General features: G+C 42.4%; 1 protein-coding gene across 1 annotated transcript in view; it reads left to right on the forward strand.

Annotated features, from left to right (window-relative positions):
* The first annotated feature begins 1,638 nt into the window (after nucleotides 1–1,638).
* Nucleotides 1,639–21,813, forward strand: part of TMEM132C (transmembrane protein 132C) — a 310,090-nt gene continuing 289,915 nt past the window's right edge. The window contains exon 1 of the mRNA XM_032791202.2: nucleotides 1,639–1,756. Within this exon, the coding sequence (XP_032647093.1) occupies nucleotides 1,672–1,756 (85 nt within the window). The 5' untranslated portion in view covers nucleotides 1,639–1,671. The remainder of the gene's footprint in view (nucleotides 1,757–21,813) is intronic.

Here is a 21,813-nt window from a genome sequence, read left to right on the forward strand (position 1 = left end):
CAGGTTTTACTCTTGCTTGTTTATAAAAAGTTGAAATTAAAATCACTGGCCTTGATATTTCAGTTGACTGTACCTGGATGGAACTGCTGCTCATGCAGAACCCTGTTGACTTCTGCAGAACTCCAGGCAGGCATAAGGGGTGCCCTGAAAGGATTCAGCTGTGAGACTGGGGCCCAAATTCTCAAGGTAAGAGGAGAGGTTTCCATTTTCAAGGAATGATTTGTACTGGAACCTACAGCTTTTGTGCTCTGCACTTCTCACAGGAGTAAGATGCACCCCACAATGGAGAAGGAGGTGGTACAGGGGTCAAGTGAGTGGGCCCTGTCTTGCCTCCCTTTCCTCATCTGTGACAAAAGTAATTCCAAGACATCAGAGGTAAAAAAGTGGAGGTACCTCAGCTACCTCTGTGTGTGTCCTTAAAAGTTGCAGCTCTATGCTTGCCCTGCCACACCCACTTCCTGCACAGGGGGATGGGAAAGGGGTAAATATCAATGGTATCTGGGTTTCCCACCAGACAGTATGGAAGATAAATGAGGGGCCTCCGGAATGAATATTATACCTGGATGGAAGGGAAGGACAAAGCAGTGGACAGAAGGATCTGGTAGAGAAAGGTGCAGCTGGTGAAATCCAGGGGGTTTCTTGTCTCTCTGCCTGCCTGAGGGGCTATCTTATACCTTTACCCATCACACCTTGTCCCGTGCTGCTCAAGCACCTAGGAATTCTCCCCCAATCTTTCCTTCCCCGGTTCCAGTGTTGGCTCTGCTCTTGCCCCACCTCTTGTGCCGCATGCCTGGGCCAAGGGTCCCTCTTGCCCAGTCCCTGCAGGGCTTCATCTGCCCTCGCCCCACTCCCTGCCCAGTGCTTATGTGCTCTTGGTGGGTGATGCCTTCCATAGGCCCCCTGCTTGGGGCTGGTCTCTTTCCCCACTCCCAGGCCTTGGACTCCCCCTTTCCCTAAGGCCAAGGGGGGGGGCTTCTCTCCTCTATCTCCCCTGAGTTTCTGGGCAGGGGTCTCCTTTCCCTCCCCAGCCAGCTGTCTCCTCTCCCCACCGCCTGGGCTCACAAGCCGGGGGGCTGATTCCCCACTCCCCAGCTCTCCCTCTCCCAGAGCGCCGGCTGCTGCTGCTGTTCTGCCCCGGTGCCCCCACTCCAGGCTCCAGCGTTTTCTGCCCAATCGCGATCCCGGCTGGCAGCCCCAGGCGCACGGGGAAGGGAGGGGGTGATTTGCGAGCCCGTCTCGCTCAGCCGCAGGTACCTGCTGCCGCCGAGCAGGGGGTTCACGTCTCTCCCTCGAGGAAAGTCGGGCTGTGCGCGCTGCGGCGGGAAGAGCAGGGCAGAGCCGGCTGGGAGCCAGGCGGCTCCGGCTCCCGGGCCGGTGCCCGGTGCTCGCAGCCGCAGCGCGTCCCCCCCGCCGGGCTGGAAGTGGGTCCCGCCGGCGGCGCCGCTCCACCCGCTGCCCCGGGGGAAGTTCCCGGCGGGTGCGGAAGCCCGCGCAGGGCGCGCCGGGGCTGAGCCCGCCGGTCCGGCGTGGAAGAGCCCCGCCCGGGGGCGCGAAGGAGCCGCTGCGGGGGGCTTGCGGATGGCTCGCCCGGAGGGCGCCGCGGGAAGGGAGCGGTAACGGGGGGAGCCGCCTCTCGGAGCAGCGCCCGGGGCACCGCTCCCCAGCACCGCCATGGGCCCCGGGGAGGTTGCGGCCAGGAACAGTTTGCGGCTCTGCTCCGCGGCCAGCCTGCTGCTGGGAGCGCTGCTGTGCGAAGGTAAGCGAGCCGGGGGCCGCCCTCGCAGCGCCTGCCCCGGGCTGGGGAACGGGGGAGGCGGCCGGGGTGGCTTTCACCGCGTGAATCCCCGCGCACGGGGGGAAAGTGCGGTCCAGCTTCCCGAGACCCTGGGTGATCCCCCTCCCCTGCACCTCCAGGTACACGCAACCCCCGAGTTTAGCGGCTTAGCCGCCTCCTTACACAAGCCTGTTGCGCTCCTCTTTCCCCGCTTTCACTGATTCCCTTGGCGGCACCTGTCCTGTTGTCCTCCTGGAGAGAAACTCTGGGGAGCAGGTTTGATTGGAGCAGGAAAACGTGAAGTTTCCCTCTTTAAACTCTCCAGGCTGGCTTTGACAGAATTAAAAATTTTATTAAAATAAATGTTTGAAATGAAATATACATAGGTTGAGAGGGAAGGTACTGTACACCTGGGGTCAGGCTTGGGTTATGGGGGGTTACAGATATCGTTTGCTAGGATGGAAAAAATACATACATATCGCATAACCGGCATAGACCCAGATTGGGGTGCAAGAGTTTTTGAAGTGTCAGTGAATAAGTAGACTCCTACTACTACTCCTTATCGCTCCGGCTGCAATTAAGAGGTCTTATTCTTAGGGGAAATGCCCCCATTCATCCTGGGGCAGAACTCACAGAGGAAACTAAGTCCAGTGGTGTGAGGAAGTCGTGAGTGATCTCAGTGACAGTGATTAGCCCATGCAATAGCCTGCTACTAGACTGTAGGAGAGAGTTGCAAAGTAATCTCCCTTGAGAAGCTAAGAAGCGTTCTATGGGACTGTACCAGACGCTAGCTAACACAGAGAAAGGATCAATCCTGCCTGGGCAGTAAGCGTGGCTGGATAATCTCAAAGTTCTTTTCCATCTCTGTGATCACAAACCGGGTTGGTTTGTCAAAGCCACATTTTCCTCCAGCTGATCCTGTGCAGTGAAATGTGCCATGTGGATTTTTATGGAAAATTAGGAGCAGGGTAGGTGCCTGCTAATAGCGCCTGTTTCTGGGATCAGCTCTATGTTGTGGATGCTAACACAATATTAATCATAACTTTTAGGGAGGGAAATGTGTCTAGTCTCATGTCATTTTTTTGTTGCTCTTGTCCTCTTAAACTGTGAACACCTTCATTTTGCAGTTTAGCCTGTTGGTCAGCCTTGCAGTTTGACAGACATAAGAGGATTACTAATAAAAAGACTCTTCATTGTTTAGTCTAGTCCAGTCCTTCCAGCCTTTTTCCTAGAACAGTTGAATGTAGGGACTGCTGTGATGTACATGAGAGTATTTCAGGAGTGGGGCAAGAGCAAATTAAACTGATCAGTGACCATTTATAAAGGGGCTTTTCCCAAGTTGGTAGGGAAAGCACAGTGCTTGACAGAAAATGGCATGGCATGCTCAATGCCAGTAATCTTAATACCCATTTATTTTAATGTACTGTATCTCAGTGCCTCAACATGCTAGAAAAGGGCTAATGTAAAATATGAGATTGCACTGAGTGCTGCAGCCTGGAGGTGAGAACGGTCTTAGCCTCAGGCTCACACGGGGATATTGCAAGCGCCTCAAGCTTCTTAAGAGGGCTGGTGTTTTAGCTGGACAGTGCAGCATCCTTTCTGTAAGGTTGTTCTTGGGAGCTGAACCTGAAACAGACATTCACATTAGACCCCAATAAACTGGGGAGGCAATATATGAGAACTTGTATCAAACAAGATTTGTATAACAAAGAGCCTGGTAGGTATATTGTCCTTCCAGAGAGGTGGAGGGAAAGGACCACAGTGAGAGGTTATAAACTACCAAGCTTTGGTAAGCTATTTCTCTCTGCTGGAACCTGGGTCCGTGTCAGCTCAGCTGTGTGGTAGAAAAGTCTTCAGTGGTGCCAGGGCTAGGCGCTACCAGCAGCAGTTGTTGGGAACTTCTGAGCTGCTTTGAGAATAAGAAAAAAAATTGGTTCCCTGCAGGAAACTAAAGCAAAGCCTGTCAGTGAGGGATTTGCCATTCAGTGTTAGGCTGCACAGTATTAAGGAGAAAAGAGCCAGTTAATTAAACTTGTTAACTAAGGTGTTTGTATGGCTTCCTTGTGAGGCCTTAACAACTGATTTATTTGCTCTCCCCTTGTGTATTTTCACTCGTATTGTTGGCATCAGTGGATGGTGATTGTTTCTGAGAGCTGAAGTCCCACTAAATGAAAGTTGCTTTTTAGCCCCCAAACCAAACTATTTAAATGTGCTGAGAAACTTATTATTATGGACAAGGTGTCATCTGGTGTTTAAAGAGCTATATTTCCTACTTCGAACTCCTTAGCATCTACTATCAGGCCTGAATTTCCAAGAGACTTTCTCCTGAAACGATGCTATGGGCTTCAATGTGGCATTTTACTACGGTTATATGATCTGGCTAATAATGCTAATTCATTCTCAAGAGAGGAGCCTGACATTTAATTTAAAACTTGCCTTTAGTCAGATCCAAATTTGTAAGTCAGCTTGCAAACACGTAGATGCACATGCTCAAGTTTCATGTGCAAAACACCAGACTTGTGTGCCCCAGCTGGGGGTCAAGTGTGAAATTATATGTGCACAAATACATCCCTGGTGCATCTGTGTTCCTTTCAGCCCTGATTTAGGAAATGATCTCTGTGTGCAGCAAAGCACTAAAATACATGCTTTAATTCTATTGAAATGAATGGGACTTAATCACTTGCTTAAAGTTAGGCATCTGCTTAACTGCTTTCTTGAATCAGAGCATTGGTGTTTTGAATGTGTAAGGCAAGCGTGCAGACTTATTTTTGTAAATGTAGTCCATAGATAATTCTTAAGAGTAAGATTAGTTGGGGGAATGAACAAGAATCAAAGAAGCTAGAAATGCAAAAATTAGTAAGCCTTTAAAAATGGCTGCAGTTTCTCAGATGCACACTTGTCAGTTCATTTGCACACTTAATGTACATACACAATTAATGGTTGTACATGCAAATTATGCTGATTTTATATATGTAGTTACCTGACTTTTGTGCACCATCAGAATGATTTTTTTGGTACACAAACCCACACAGAATTGCTCACAAAGTGATAGGTACATTCTAGAAGGTTGGATTCTCCTCTCAGTTAACACGGGTGTTAATCAGAAAGAATGCCATTCAAATCGATGTAGCAGAATCAGGCCCACTATTCCCAGCACTTAATCCATTCTGGATATAAGCTTGTCAAACAAAGAGGTTTACACCATTGCATTTGGAATTCCATTCCATAGCATGACGGCTCGGTTATAAAGGTTTTCCTAAACTTTGTATTCATTAATTTCACCACTTTAGTGCTAGTTAAGGACACAGCAGGAATTCACAATCTGCTAAAAATATAACAGCATGGAGTTAACTTTCCATTTTATGTAGCACATTTCTAAAACAAGCTAAGCAGCCTATTAATTTTTAATATTGGTCTTGTGTTAATATTTTGTGGCAGAATCTGAAGCTTTGTTAACCATCCTTCTGTAAGAAAATATTAACTGTTCTACGTGAAAGGATGTAGATGTATCTTGGATGCTCTTGTATGCTTGTGAATGTTGAGCTGTGTTGTGTAATGGAAAAAGGAATTACAGATATGGATCCAATAACATCTCTCACAATGAGTAACGTGGCTGGCTCTTGGGGCTTCTTATGTCTTTGTATGGATTAAAGCAATGACCTGTGTGCCATGGTAAACGTAAAATTTCATGAATATAGTAGGCTTCTGGAGGTGAGAGGGGAGGAATTTAAATTTGGATTTAGGGCCTGGTCTGCATTTTTAAAAATCAACTGAAAATGTAGATGCTCAGAACCTATTAAATTCTCTTCTGGGGCGTGTACCTAGTAGCAGTGGCATGAGCAAAGGGAAAATTCATGCTAAAAGTCAGGAAAGGTTAGTTTGGGGAACAGTCTCCCTATGGGAGGTGTTGGAAGCCTCATTGCTTGGGATGTCTAAAACTAGAGTGAACAAAATGCTGCTGAATATACTGTTATAAGCATCCTGCAGTGGCCTCAGCTGATGGATAGAAAAAAATGACCTGATGGATATTTTTCATCGGTTATGTCTTTAGTATCAGCCCACACTTTGATAAACTAGAGACTACTAACATACACAGTAGTGAAATAGCTAACCGTTCGGGGATAAATTGCCACTACTAAGTTTTTGAACTGACACCCCATTGAAATGAATGGGAGCAAACTGTTTCTGTATGTGTGCAGAATTGGATCACATTCAGAAGTGTGGTTGGTGTGTTGTGTTTTTTGTTTGTAACCACAAGAGCTAGAAAACAGAGGGTGTGCAAATAATTCCTTTTTCAGTTTTGTGGATAAACCGAAAAAAAACTGGGTGTGGGAGGGAAATGTTTCAGGTCTACCCAAAACAAAAGTATTTTCAGATTTTCAGCAAACTGAAATGTTTAGTTTCATGTCAACTAAAACATTCTAGTTGACCCAAAACAAAAAGTTTAATTTTGATTTTGAGGTTTAAGAAAACATTTAAATACAATTTGAGGGAAATTGCAAAACAAAATGTGTTTTTCAAAATAAAAAGTCAAAATGTTTTGTTTTGGAAATACTGAAACAAAGCTTCCATGTTTCCAAAAAAAATTTCCAACCCAAATAATTAAGCAAAATTGACCTGAATTTGCAAATTTTTGGTCAATGCACATTTGCTATTATCATTATTTTTTTTGGCAGAAAAAGGCTTTGCATGAAAAATTTTGCCCGACAGTACTAAAATTCATTTTAATGAAAGTTTAAACTCAGAAGCTGATGAGGCCACCAATGAAGTGTCAGAATAGCCCAATCTGTTTTTTTTTTAAGCCCTGGTTAAAGCTTAGAAAAGTCTAGTGACATGGCTCAATGGTTCAGCACCACCAGCCCTCTGATTCAGTGGTCCCCAAGCTTTTTGTGACCAGTAGCACATTCATGTTTTCAAAAGAGTGTGGTGGGCGCCAACAATTTTTCAAGGCTAATTTCGTATTTGTACATTAAATAATACAAAGAAACATATTTAATATTACATAATATATGAATCAAGAGTGAAGCCGTGAGGAGAGAGAACACTGGCGCTTGCAGCCCTGGAGTACTCTGTCCCCAGCAGGTGTGGGGGCCCGGATTCTCTCCCCTACTGGGCACTAGGCGGGTCCCGTGCCTGCCGGGGACCTAGAACACCGACGCCCTCAGCCTGTAGCCCTGGAGCTTTCTGTCCCTAGGCACTAGGAAGGCCCCGCAACTGTCGGGAACAGAGAACACTGCACCCGCAGCCTGAGTTCTCTGTCCTCGGCAGGCGCAGGACTGCAGCTTCTCTCCCCTGCTGGGCACTAGACAGGCACACACAAATGCCCCCGAGGGCGCCACGTTGGGGACCACTGCTCTGATTAGAACGTTGGCAGTTTCCCATTGCTGTACTAGATGCATGCTGGATGTTTAGAGGGTGACAGAAGATGTTTTATGCTAAAAAGTATAAAAGAAAAGTCATACAATGAACTGGGAAACCCCTGGGGAATTGTACAAAGGCTGCAATCGGAAATCATGTAAATTTGAGGTTGGGGAAGCCAAACTGAGTATAAGATAAAGAAACAAGATAAAAGTTGTAGAGAAGATATGAAAATAAGACACGCTCAGGTGTCAGTCTCAAAGTAATAATTATTTGGTGTGTGGTTTTGAAGCCCTCATCTATCTTTCTAATCTAAACTAAATAGGAGGGTGATCAAGAAGCTAAGGCTCTGGACCGGGAGTCATGGTAATAGAGCATAGATCTCCTCTCTTCTGCTGCCCGGCCCTGTGATATTTGGGCTAATCACATCCCCTCACTGTGCCTCTTCCCCCTCCTATCCCTTGTCCGTCTTGCTTATGGAGTTAGACAATCCTTCCCAGGAAGAATTTACACTTTGTGTCTGTACACTGCCTAGCACAATAGGACTGTGACTTTTTTGAATCCTCTACGCAATACCATAATACTGCGATCCTGTAATGTTTGACTCAAGTGATTCAAATGATTATGTAAGATCCATGTGTATACAGTTATATTTTTCGATCTGTTCTTTGGCCAAGAAAGTATTGCTGGTTATTTGTAATTTTGGTAAATAAAATTTGACGTTGAGACATATCTCCTATTTACACAAATACATAGGGCTAAAATCAAGTTCCATTAAAATTAGTGACAGAATTGTTTTATTTCAATGAGACCGGGCATCAGCCATTGATATAGTAACTTTTTAAATTCATTTTTGATCACCTCTTGTTTTAAGTCTTTTAGGGATATGGGGCCAAACTCATCCCTGGTTTTACTCAATAGCGTGTGGCCTGATGACCTTAAATTTAGGTTAGGAAACCATTTTGGCTCAGCAGACAGATCAGAGAAGGGAAATATTATCTATCTTTTGTCTTAACCCCAGACACAGCGGACCTTCAACTTTATCTTGGTTCTCTCATTCTGAACCTATGTGATTTCACTCTCACTGTGGTAAATCAGGAATGGCTCCAGTGGAGTCAATAGAGATATATCAGCATAAGAGATATTGGATTGAGGCCCAATTTCATAGCATGGTGCCATCCTTGGCCAGGTCATATTGTGTTTCCATCCCTTCCTTAAAATTGAATGACAAGTGTCTTCTCCTGCTGAGGCAACAAGATTTGCATGGGAGATTAGCATGAACATTGCTTTTGTAGTAGATTTGTGGAAACTTCCTCCATGGGGAGGAAAACCAAATTCTGGTCCCACTGAAATAAACCAAATTAAGGCTGCTGTAATAACGGTGGGTGTTCACATGGAGCTTCACATGGGGTTGGTCCTACTTTGAGCAGAGGGTTGGTCTAGATGACTTCCTGAGGTCTCTTCCAACCCTAATCTACTATGATTCTAATGTGGTTTAACTAAACCACTTCAAATTCACACCATTAGTTAATTCAGATGAACTTTTCTGGATGTCCGCGTGTAGACATGCCATTAGAGAGGGAACTGGTTCACACTTCTTTGATGCATCTGATGAAGTGGGTATTCACCCACGAAAGCTCATACTCCAAAACGTCTGTTAGTCTATAAGGTGCCACAGGATTCTTTACTTCTTTTTAGTTTATGTATCATGTTTCCTGACTGGTAGCAGGAAGAAAGGGGCATGTATTACGAGTGACCACATTTCATCATGGCTTGCCTGATACCTAGGGTGACCAGATAGTAAGAGTTAAAAATCAGGACAGGGGGTGGGGGATAATAGGCACCTATATAAGACACAGCCCCAAATTTCAGGACAGTCCTTTATAAAATTGGGACATCTGGTCACACTACTTGTACCCTGTGTCTGGCAGATGTTTTATAACATTCCTTAATTTAGCTGAATCTTGTCTTCATGGTAACATGCAGTAACCTCCTGGCCACCAAACTTGTCATGATGTAGTTTCAAATTCAGTTGTCCTGGCTTGCTGTAGCAGACATGAAGTCCCTTATATTTTACTCAGCCTTCCTACAGACTCCAATAACCAAGGAAAAACAGTTTCACACTGTTCAGCTCTTCAAACAGCTGTACTGTTTTGTGTTCTGTGGATTGGCTCAGGCTCTAGTGACAGACTTGACCCTTTTGAAACAGGAACAAACAAATGGTGCATTGAAAGTTCCTCACTTAGAGGTATCCGGTAAAAGCCTGGAGATGCATCTAGCATTGGGAAATAATTTTGCTCCAGCGCTGCCTGTGTCTGTTTTAGTTAGTGAGTAGAAATGCTCACTATCTATTTGTTCATTTTTTTTGGATCAATACACCGCCTCAAGTCACCATTTTTCTTTTCAGATGTAACTAGTGAATTGACCCAGTAAACCAACTCTTCTATTTTCCTTGCTAGTCCAAAGAATATTAATCTGTTGAGCCTGAGTTCTGTAAACAACGTGTCATCCCCATCACTAAAATCACAGGCATCTTTGCTCTACTGGTCAATCAGCAAAACTTTCTTTAGGCGAGTACATTTTGGCTAAGTGGTTCTTTGCCTCTATACTTAAGAAATGCATTAATGCCTCTTCTCGTCACTGGCTTCTTGGGTCAGTAGCTTTGTGCTTGGAGACATCCTTTCTCTGGCACTTCTTTGTCTGGAGTAGCTCGAATCCTGCTAATCATAGCTCCACTGTCATTATCAAAGGCCTTTATAGGCAACTGTGCAGTTTCAGTGGCTTGACAGATGTAAACAGCTAAATGAGGCTCCCTAAGTAGACACTTATTATATATCCCACTAAGTGTTTAATCTGCTTCTAACGTCCTTCAATGGGTTAATGTCACAAGTGTTGTGTTTAATGTCAAGCTGCTACACTGTTGTTTGGCAATTTTCTTCTAATACTGTTTTTCTAGATTTCCTCTACAACTGTAAGTGAGGAATAAATTTTTACAGGAATAGGGTTGTTCTTTTGGGTTTTTTTAGTTTTTTATCATTCAGAAAATAAGAAACAACGTGGGGGGAACACTAATTCCCATTTCTATTTTTGTCTTCATAATTGTGTGCTCTGTGTTACTTGTGTTCATCAAAGGACAAGGACTGCGTGTTCCTCTTTTTGATTAGGGTACACAAGTCTGCTGCAGTGGGAGGCTGAGAATTGTTAGAGTGATTTGGCCTTTTCCATAATATGAAGAAAACAGTGAGCCAAAGAACAGTGTTTAGGAATTTGACATTTATATGAAAACCTTGAAGAAGAATGGAGAGGAGGCGGAATAAAAGAGTGAAAGGCTTTCTCAGTTATGAAGAGAGACCACTTTTTTGTGTGTGTGGTGGGTTTTTTTTAATATATTTTTGGAAAGAACAAAATCTTCATGGTCTCCTGCGCACATCTAAAAGCCAGTTTTACTGTGCACAAACAGAATCTAAAATGCTGCAGTCCCATCGTGTTGGTCTGGTGTAACTGAAAAGAGAACAAAATTATATGGGCTACATTCTCACAACTAGCATAGAATCGTAGAAGTTAGACATGAAGTGCATCTACCTTGTCAATGCTGGATTCCTCATGCCAGTGTAGGATTGTTCCTGTGTCACAGAAGAACCATCAAAAATGTTCAATCCCAGTTTTCTGCCAGAAAATGCAGTTTTGTCAAAATTGAAATGTGTTACATGGAAGTGTTGGGGTTTTTTTTGTTTTTGTTTTTTGGATGAAATGTTTAAATTTTGTTTTGACTTTCACACTTTATGGTGTCAAATTGTTTCATTTCAGTAAGGTAAAAATGTTTCACTTGGACATCATTTAGATTTTATATTATATCAAAATGTTAATGTTAGAAATTATAATGTTTTAACATTGTCAAAACAATTCAACATGATGAATTCAAAATGTTTTGATGGTTCCAAATTAAAAAACAGATTTTTTTTTTCATTCTGTGGTAAATTTTGGATTTTTGTTCTGATTTGGAATGGAAATTCCATTTCGTGATCAACTTTCTTGTCTAATACACCTGTGCCTCGATATAATGCTGTCCTTGGGAGCCAAAACATCTTACTGCGTTATATTGAACTTGCTTTGATCCACTGGAGTGCGCAGCCCTGCCCCCCGGAACACTGCTTTACCGCGTTATATCCAAATTCATGTTATATTGTATGGTGTTATATTGAGGTAGTGGTGTACTTGGAACAATACAATTTTAATTTGTTCATGTGACACCACAGAAATGAGATGGTTGGTTGGCATGGCTTGCATCAAACATTCTATGCAGGATATTAATTACTCAGAAATTATGTAAACCATGCCTTTTTGATTTCTGCCTCTATTTTTCATCTGCCTGTTGACTTCGTATTGTTTGCTTTTTACAAAGTCAAAATCATAATATTAAAAAAAAATCTCTACTTCCCCACAGACATAAACATAACCTGTAACTTTTTGTGTGTCTTGTAGATGCCCAAAGACAAATGTTCTTTTCTTTTTCCCCCCCCCCCTCAGAAATTGGAAACGAATAAAGGAAAGGTTGCACATTATTCATATAATCCTAGCTGGTAGCACTGACTATTATTAAGATTGCCCACCACTTCCCATAAAACCCGGTTTTCAGTTGCTTATAATTTGCTAAACTTTAACCATGTGGGCTGAAATCTTCTCTGCTGGGTGTCTCTTTGATGCCACTTGATGGAATTTCTGGGATTTTTAATTTTTGTTTTTTTTTTTTTTTTTAAACCCAAACCCTCAGAAATGTACACACAAAAAGAGCTGATATTAAATAACATGATTAAGGGTTGTAAAGTCAAGCACGAAAGTTAAGAGTTGGCATAGAGAATACAGTTGCTGTATCGATCTTTAATCAGCCGCTGCCTTTATGAAAGCACATAATGATATTGTCTTTAAATGCCTTATCACATACTTACTTTTTTTCCCCGGAACCTGCCTCACTCAGTGCACAGGTGCCCGTCTTGTGATGAATCAAGTTTGTAGTCAAGGAGCTGTTGATTGCAGGAAGAGAGCAGAGGCTGTTGTGCTTTAAAGACATTGGATGTGCCCTGGACCCAACTGGATTCTTCCTCTGCCTCTATAAATTAGTATGACATCCCATGGATGAAGCTGTAGCTGAGAGAGAGAGAGAGAGTGGCCCAATTCAAAGCCTACTGAGGTCAGTGGGAAGCTTGTCATTGGCTGACAGTGACTGCATGGAGTAGCCTGTGATATTTCACCTGCTTCAATGCCTATGAGAACCTGTCCGGTTGACTTCACTGGGCTTGGGTCAGACCCGCTCTCACTCTGAGCTAGCTTCACGACTACATCAACTTCAGCGAGGTATATTAGGAAGAATCTAGATTTTGTTTTTTGGGTTTTTTTCTCGCTTGTCTCTTACTGTCCCCTAAGTGATTTCAAATAGGCAGAAAAACTTGGTCATCCTGTCCAAGGATCATGGACTGGGTCTCCCCGATGTTTTAGTTGTGCTCTTCCATGTTTAAAAGGAGGAATTCAACTGAACATGGTTCAGAGATGTGGCTTACTTAGGATGATCCAGAGGAATGGGAAAACTGTACTTATGAAAGAGACTCATGGCTTGGCTTGTTAGCCTTAACCAAAGAAGGTGAGGGAGATATGATTGCTCTTCATAAATATATCAGAGGATAATTTAGGAGAGAGGAATTTTAAGCTTAGTACCAATGTGACACAAGAACAATGATATAAACGTGGACACTAGGTGAAGTTTAGGACTTAAAATTATATGAAGATTTCTAACCATTAGATGGAATGAAGTTCTGGAACAGCCTTCCAAGGGGAGTGGAGGCAAAGCATATCTGGCTTTAAGACACTTGATAGTTTATGGAGAATGGTATATGGATAGCCTAATTTTGCACTATCTTTGACTGATTCAACAGGTAAGTATCCCAGTGGTCTGTGATGGGATGTTAAGATGGGATGGGATCTGAGTTACTACAGACAATTCTTTCCTGGGTGCTGGCTGGTGAGTCTTGCCCACATGCTCAGGGTTTAACTGATCACCATATTTGGGGTCGGGAAGGAATTTTCCTCCAGGGCAGATTGGCAGAGGCCCTGGAGGTTTTTCACCTTCCTCTGCAGTGTGGGTCACGGGTCACTTGTTGGAGAATTCTCTGCAGCTTGAGATCTTCAAACCACAATTTAAGGACTTCAATAACTCAGACATAGGTTAGAGGTTCGTTATAGAAGTGGATGGGTGAGATTGTGTGGCCTGCATTGTGCAGGAGGTCAGACTAGATGATCATAATGGTCCCTTCTGATCTTAAAGACTATGACTAGTGGTATCTTAGACCACAGTGACCTGTGCCGAACGTTCAAGCTCTTGAACGATTACAGTATCAGGCTTAGCACGGTGAGAACCACCGTTAGAAATATCCTTGGATTTGGAGACTATAGGAGCACAGGAGGAAGAGTGAGTGTATTATGGTCACAAGCTATTTTTATTAACAATTTCATTGAGCGGATGACCAATGTCAAAACGAGAGAGAGACTAATCATAGGATGTCCGGCATCAATGATTTCATACTCTCATCCCTGGGGATGAGTAGGGCGATTATCAAGTGGACATCCTGTTGGCTGTTTCCTGGTGTACTTCCCTATTCACTTAGGCTAGACAACACCTTTTACCCTGAGTTTCATTTACCCCCACTATGTTCATGCATATGCATGAGAATGTCAGCCCCTTTTTCCTTATTTGCACTTCCACACACCATTAATTTTAGGGTGCTCCATTGCTCATAGGCAACCCCTTTAGTTCCCCTTATTCTCATTTTCATCTGTCAGTGAGTTACCATAGCAACTTGAGGCTATTGCAGAATCCCCTGAAATGTTACGGGTGTGCATTTTGCGGTATTAACTGGTACATTACATTCCAGTCTATTGTTGCATAGTTTCCGGAACAATAGCACTTCACACATCTTTCACTGTCATCTTACATTTTACTGGTGCAGGGTTAGCTCTCTGTCAGCTGGTCATGCCCACCTGTTCCAGGCCTGAGGCCTTCCATAGCCAAGCTACATATGTTACTGACCTAAAGCCTGTAGTCGTTGGGTTACAACCTTAATACACACTCATCAGTGATACATGCTTATTATTCCTGTACCACTGTGGTGTAATCCTACTTATACTTTACCACTTAAACCTGCAGCTCAAATCTAATCTATTATCCATACTTTGATTACGTAATTGTGTGTATATACACATATGCACACACACTCTCTTAGTTAAAATAAATTTATTAGTTAACGGCCTGTCCTTACTTGGCTGCTACAGCATGTTTATTCCTCACACTGATCTGCACTACTTCCTTCAGTAGAATTATTCATGTGCTATTGGGGACTGTAGCTATGGAGTATCCTTTCTTTAAACCAGATTTATTTTTATAACAACTGGGAGAAAGTTTTGTTTGTTTTTTAAAAATTCATATGTCTTTTTAGAAATAGCCAGAATATTTTGTTTGCACTCTGTAGAATCAAACAATTTATCGCTCTGCTGGCGTGAAATAAAGAATAGCAAATACAATAAATAACTACTGTGGAGAAGATAATATAGTATTGACTTGTCAGCACTTGTTAATTTTCACTGATCAGAACACCATGGAGGAGACAGACCGAATCTGATTGCACCCTACTGATCCTGGAAGAGTGGCTGTGAATACTGTTAGTCTGTAAACTCAGGAAGGTTTCTGTATGGGGACAGATTTATTTGAAAACTCCTAAATGGATGACAAAGTAATAATGTGATCAGACTTCTCAATAACTTAGTGCTGCCACTTTTCAAATGCTTATTTTTTAAGTAACTATTTCTCTTTGATTTATAATGTTCCTAATTAAAATCCAGCCAACTTTGATTTTGCAGGTAAGTTTGGTGCTTGCTACTACCTTTTCACAGCTCCTGGGGCACTGTGACATGCTTGTTTGATGGAAGAGAGTTCTCCTTGCATTCAGTTGTAATTTGGGATTTGGACATCGGCCATATGGGGGCTCAGAGCGTTTCTATGGGTAGTGTGACAAGAAAGAGCTCCACTTTTTGTGAAGGCGGCGTTTTTGGCCTGTAGCGATTGCTCAGTGAATCCCTGACACTCTACCTTATAGAAGTGTTGGCACAGTCTGATCCCGAGTCAAGGGAATTACAGATGCTCAGCACTTCTCCAAAGACTCTGCCTCTAGTTAAAGCCAACAGGTTGTTGTAATGGTATCTGGAATGCTGTTTCTCTGCAGCTGGCCTCTGATAAGGCATGATGGATCTTTGAATTGCAATTTCTTCCCTGGCAAAGCTTAATCATTAGTGTGGGGGAGGAAGAGGGATGTGAGTGGTAAAACCACCAGAGTGGCTCTGATAGTTAAACACTCACCAGTGTTCTCCATCTTGGGTTTTAAAGATATCGTACTAAGCCAAGAGGGTCTCTTTGTATGAAAGGACACTGTTGAAGTGATATTTATAAATGAACGTCTTCATGCTGCTGCCGTTCATAATAACTCCCCGGAAAGCTTGCAAAAGAAGTCTATTCATATAGGTTGCAGAACTGTGGGATCTATTTTGCCCTCCTCAATCTGTTTATATTGAGATGTCCTCTCCTTGCCCCACCCCAGAATGGCTGAGAACTCCATCCTTTTCCCCTCCGCCGCGACACAAATAAAATGTGGTGATACTAATGCTATTTCTCTGGTTTCCTTTCATGAACGTCTCTTTACACTTGTTCTTGTGGGGTTGCATATATGTGGTGGGCTGATATCATTGCCTGATTTAATGCACTGTGAAATTGCGGGGCTAGAAAGGTATTTTAGTGATTAGACCAAGCGAATGAGAGTTAAGATGCCAGAGTTGTTTTTTTTCCCTAGTTATGCCACTGACTGCCTGTGCAAATGTGGGCACTTGAATAACCCCTCCTTGATTCTGTTTGCACATCTGGAAAATGGGAATGACAATACCTGACTGTATCCCAGGGTTACTGGAAAGCTTAATTAGCCAATGTTTGTAAAGAGTTTTGAGAGCTGAAGATGAGGGAGCTACTGTGCAAGTAGAAAATTATATTTTTATTACTGGAATTTGGAAAGGATGCTATCAAGTTTAAGTGTCCCTCAAAGTATTATAATTTGGGATTAGGAACCTGCATTATTAATGGTAAATCTCTCACGTGTAACTTGCATATAGTCAGGCAAATTTCTGTGTGTCCTGTTGTGTCGCTGCGTGCTACATTTGATGCTTTCTTGTTAGTGTTGAGGACAATGTCTTCATACCTCTCTGGTGGGTGGAGATTGAGAGGCGGTATTGAATATAGTGCCTAATCAACTCCCAGTGTTCATTGGTACAGCCAATCAGTTCGTGATCCAAGCTCTTGTTCTTTAATACAAATACCAACCAGTGGCAATTAATAATCATAATAAATAAAATGCCTCCTAGTTTTATTTTTAAATCATTTGTTTTTCTCTGGAACCGAATCATAAAACACTAACTACAATGAATTTATTGGACTGAATGAGTGGACTGAAGGTTGTGATGCCTTGCTCAGGTCACCCAGAACTGTGAGCTGCTGTTACTGCCTGCCTCAGCAAGAACGAGCTTTGCTGCTGCTGCTAAATTGAGTCAGCTCCCTGGCACACCAGCTTGATAGCAAACTCCTCAGAACTCTGCCGGTCCGAACCTTGCCTTCCAGGTAACAATGGGTGAGCTCCAATTTATAATTCCCCAGAGATGTCTTTCTGCAGTGTCCAGTCCCTCTCACTAGATCCTTACAGCACCTGTCAAATTTGCTGCCTCCAAAGAGACAGAACACACACACACACACACACACACACACACACACACACCACCCTTCAGTTTAATATTACAAAACCATCTGAGTGCTATATAAAGCAAGAATAAGTTTATTAAAGAAGAACAGGTATGTAAGTGATGATTAAGAATAGAACACAGTTTTGGTTACAAGTAAAACAAAACACGCATTCACGGGAACGGCAAACCACAGCCACTGGGAGCTGCCCTTCGACCATGCAAATATAAACAAACTGGACTAAAACTTAACTTCAGCAAGTTACACTTAGTCAGTTCCCAGAGACTTCAACTTTCTTGGATTACAAGAGCTCTGGCCACTTGTCTGTTCCAGTGCTGGAAAACAAAATGGCTTTTTGCTTCTGCCTATGTATTCCCAAAGTTCATTAACTCTGTTTCTAGAGGCAGGAAGGGTCCCTAGGGGTGCAGCCTCCACTTCCTGTTGAGATTAAGTAATCATCTTCTCCCACTTGCTTGCCTAATGGGTTTGTTTACCTTGCACGTAAATGTATTTTTCATTGTCTTTTGTCTCCCCTAGTGTAACTTTCATTGGTGATATAGTCAAGCTGGCAAACAACATTCCTTTGACTAGGACAGGCTGGGCTTAGACTGACAAACACATATTTTATGAATGTATTTCCAGCACACATGTACAGTTCTTTATATATGGCTCATACATACATCCCACCATAATATTAATGAGCAGTGTGTAGCCAGTTTGCATCTGACACCTTTTAGATACAGATTGACAACAGTTGGTTGGGGGCAGTGAGTGTGTTGGGTCTGACCAGAGTTATGGAATGGGGTACCCTCTGCCAGCTGGCATTGAGGAGCTCCCTGGGTCATAGAAGCCTCTATGCAAGGGCACGGTAGTATGATTTCAGAAGAACTAACTATTTAGAATTCAAGCAGAATGTGCAAAAGTATTCCAGAAATGGTTTATATGAAAAATTATTAGTGAGTGATATTTGGGGTTGAGTGTGCCTTTCAGGCCAAACTTGGATACCCTTGCTTATTTTGGATAGTACCTGTCAGGTGGTCTCGACTGTATCAAGGGGCTGCTTATGGAGCATGTTATGAATAAGAAATGCAGAACGTTGCCTAAGAGAATATTTACTGGCTGTTTCTATGGGAAGGGAACTCAGCACCTCACAGGAACTGCTCAGCAACTGATAGGAGTAGGCCCTAAAACAAAGGAAATAGCATCTCATGCTTCAGAGTATCAGCTAATTGCCAGAAGTGTCCAGAAGGAATTTTTCCAGACATGCACAGCATCACAGAATGGGAAGTGTATATTGTAGGTGAATTTTTTACTTTCTTCTTCAGCATCATGAGCAAGCCATGGCTGGAAGCAGGATAGCAGACTTGATAGATACATCCTATGATCTGGAATGAAAATGTCCATAGCACAAGGCCTAACTGAAGGGTCTCACTTTATTGCATTATCCACACTTAGTCATAGCTTGATGCCATTACCTTGGTTGTTTCATGGGTGAAATCTGGATGTCACTATATTTCAGGCTGGAAGCTTCACATGGCCTCAAACCTTTAGGCTTCCATTGAACTTCAGGCTTGGTTTGGAAAATTCATTTAAAATTAAATTAGTTGTAGTGACGAAACCACAGCTCTTGATTGTGTTTAAATGTCATCTGAAGCTTCCCATTCATCTAATGCTCTAATGTCAGAACTGGTTGGAGGTAAAAATCATATCCTCCGGCAACATTCTTGGAAGGGTCACAATACATATATAACCTATTTGAAGAGTAACTTAAATTTGATTTTTTTTTTCCCTTTGGGTAGAAAAAGAAAAGGAATCAACAACTTCATTAGTGTCAAACATCTTGAGAGAGGCCTATGACCACAATCCTTCATGCCGCTGAAGTTTCGGATCCTGATCCAGGTTCTGCAGCTCTCTCTCTGTAATAGGCTGAACCAGTACCCCAGATCCAAAGATGCTTGAACTTTGGGAATATTCAGATGTGGGTTTGAACTTTGTGGCATCAACTCTTCTCTTTTTATCATTGTAGTGGGAGCAGATTGGATTGCTCCCCCTGGGTAATCAATGCTTGTCACTTTTGCCTGTGTTCTTATATGCACCGTTCTGCAACTTTGGACCTTTTTGGAATAGAAAAATGGACTTCAGTTTTAAACCATGTGGACCACCTGCTGTATGACCCTATGCATATAGATGCCGGGGAACAATTTTAGATCCCTGTTCAATGATGCAGAACCTACTGCATGGGGCCACTATCCAAGCATGTCCAGAGGATATGCTGTGTGTATGAAATCCTGGCCCCATTGATGTCAATGGGAGTTTTGCCATTGACTTCAGAGGGGCCAGGATTTTACCCCATATATTCTTCTGCTCCTCCAGCAAGCCAGGGCTCTTCTGTAAAATCCTCTCCCTCCACCAAACAATTCTCTATTCTTGAAAGAAGGAACAGATTGGACAAAAAGGACATTCTTAGTGCTATTCACAGTTAGAGTATGGTTTATATGAATTCTGCTTTTACATCATATACATTCCCATTTGCAAGGGAAGGGGACCCCTCTCATGGTGCCAGTCAGATTTTGGCACCATTAGACCCCTTCAGAGCTGAAGTGGTTTTTTTTGTTTGTTTGTTTGTTTGTTTGTTTGGAAGTATCTCCGTCTGTCTGCTAATTAGTCTGCAATTGTCAATAGTAGGTGCGATTTTCTGTGATATAACTGTGCACATATGAACAATGCTATTCCAGTGTTCCCCCAAGGGAGATATTTAACACAGTTAATTTTAAGAGCAGAATTGGTTCAGATCATTTACAAATGTTTTAACCCAGAATACTGGGCTATTACAAGTATAGGGGCTCAAATATACTTATTTTGTTTTTCCTATTGCTTTTGGGATGGAAAATGATATAAAATGCAATTGGTATTTTAAGTCCTATTGCCTTTGGAAATAGGGAGATATGTTGTACATACCTGGCATGTTATATATTTTGCCCTTGTTTTGCAGTCTCTGTGTATTTCATATGATGCAAAAAGGAATGCAGAGATCTCAGTGGGAGTTTTGACAGCATGGCGATCATGGACAAAACCAGCAATCTCTTAAAAAGAGAGTAATTCACAAAGTTTTCTAATCCTTGCAGCAATCTTGGGAGACTAATTTAATTTTTTCCCATTTTATAGATGTGGAAAATAAACAGAGGTTAAGGGTCAGATTTTTGTGATTGATCTCCAATTGTGAATGCCCAGTTGTAAACACCTAAGAATTGATTCTCCCCCCCCCCATCCCCAAAGTCATGAGTACACATAGCTGTCGTTGAAAGTCAGACCATTGAGCACCCTAAAGGTAAAAGCACCAAAAATGAGAGAGATAATGACAAATCTGAACTGTTGGTCCTAGCTACCTGCCCACATGTGCTCAATGGAATTTTGGATTTATTCAATTCTTTCACATCATCCTAAATGTCTTCAGAAAATTGTATTCTCTCTTAATGACATTCTGACTTGTCAGTTTCTGCTTCAGAATGAATATTTCCTGTGTGTGTGGTGGCTTTTTTTTTGTTTGTGTTTGTTTTGCCGCAGGCTAAAGTATATTATAATGATGGTTTTTGTTACTATTGAAACATTATTTGAAAAGCACTTTGAAAAGAGAGATAAAAAGGGTGGGTTTTATGCATGTATCTTCTATGATTTTAAAAAAGAAGGTCTCTGACCATACTTGAAATTCCAAGTCTCTTGTGCGTTCAACAAAATCTCTCCTCTGGGACAGGACCCTGTGAAGAATATGCATCTATTGAACCATTTAGTAGATTTACAGGAGGCAGGAAGAGAAGTGTGAGGCAGGTGAGAATCTATGAATGCAGAATAACACACTGCACCAGGCTGTATTTGCTCCATATTTTCAGAGAAGTGACTCTGCTGTCAGTGAAGCACCAGTAAGCTTCCTTCAGGCAGCTTTGTCTCCCTGATCAATAGGTTTAGGACAGAAACCGTTTATAAACTGTCTGATCTCTAAAGAGGGTCTGTGATGATGAATGACTGAGAAGCAGAGATGAGCAAACTTGTACTGCTTCCGACTGAACCCATTCAGGCACCATGGGAATCAAAAGTTTGGCTTAAATGCTAATGTTGTTAGCTTTGAATCCCACTTAAAGACTGTGAGGAAATGCATTTTGGGTTGTGGGTAAAGAGAAATCCAGTGGGGAAAAACACAGGATGAAAATAGAATTGAGGAAGAAGAAATACACAGAGGCAGTGATGACTGCGAGATTTATTTATTATTTTTTTAATGACACACTGCATATGTATCCTGTACAATGCAGGGTTAGATGTATGCAAAGACTCCTGCTGATTTTAATAGACTTTGCATTAGGCCTTTCAGCAAAGAGGCAAAGGACAGGATGGAAATTGAGACTGAACTATCTTTTTACTCCTGGAAGTGCTTCAACCCTTAATTCAACATGGAGAAGCTCACTTTACTGTCATCTGATCTGCATTTGTTCTCCTGGACTCCAGTCTTCAAAGCTGTCAATCCAAATCCTGCCATCAGCATTCCATTCTCTTAAAGAGAGCTGCGGGTTGCCAGCCTCTGATCTATGTTAATTTCTGATCCTCTTTGAAGAAATATCCTAGGGTTTAATGTAAGATCTGTATTCTTCAATAAGGTGCCATAAATGTAAATCTTTCTCTACATAAACAAGGCAAGAGTGAGGTTTCTTTTTCCTTTTTTTTTTTTTTTTTTCCCCTGGCTGTTCTGAATTTGTCCCAGCACACTTAAGAACTTTGCTCTTAATTGAAAAAGAATCCAAACCAAGACTGTGTTAAGGAAACAATTTTTAAAAAGCAGTAGAAAATGCTGACCACATGGCACAACAGGAGT

This window comes from Chelonoidis abingdonii, chromosome 22, assembly GCF_003597395.2.
Source record: "Chelonoidis abingdonii isolate Lonesome George chromosome 22, CheloAbing_2.0, whole genome shotgun sequence".
NCBI lineage: Eukaryota > Metazoa > Chordata > Testudines > Testudinidae > Chelonoidis > Chelonoidis abingdonii.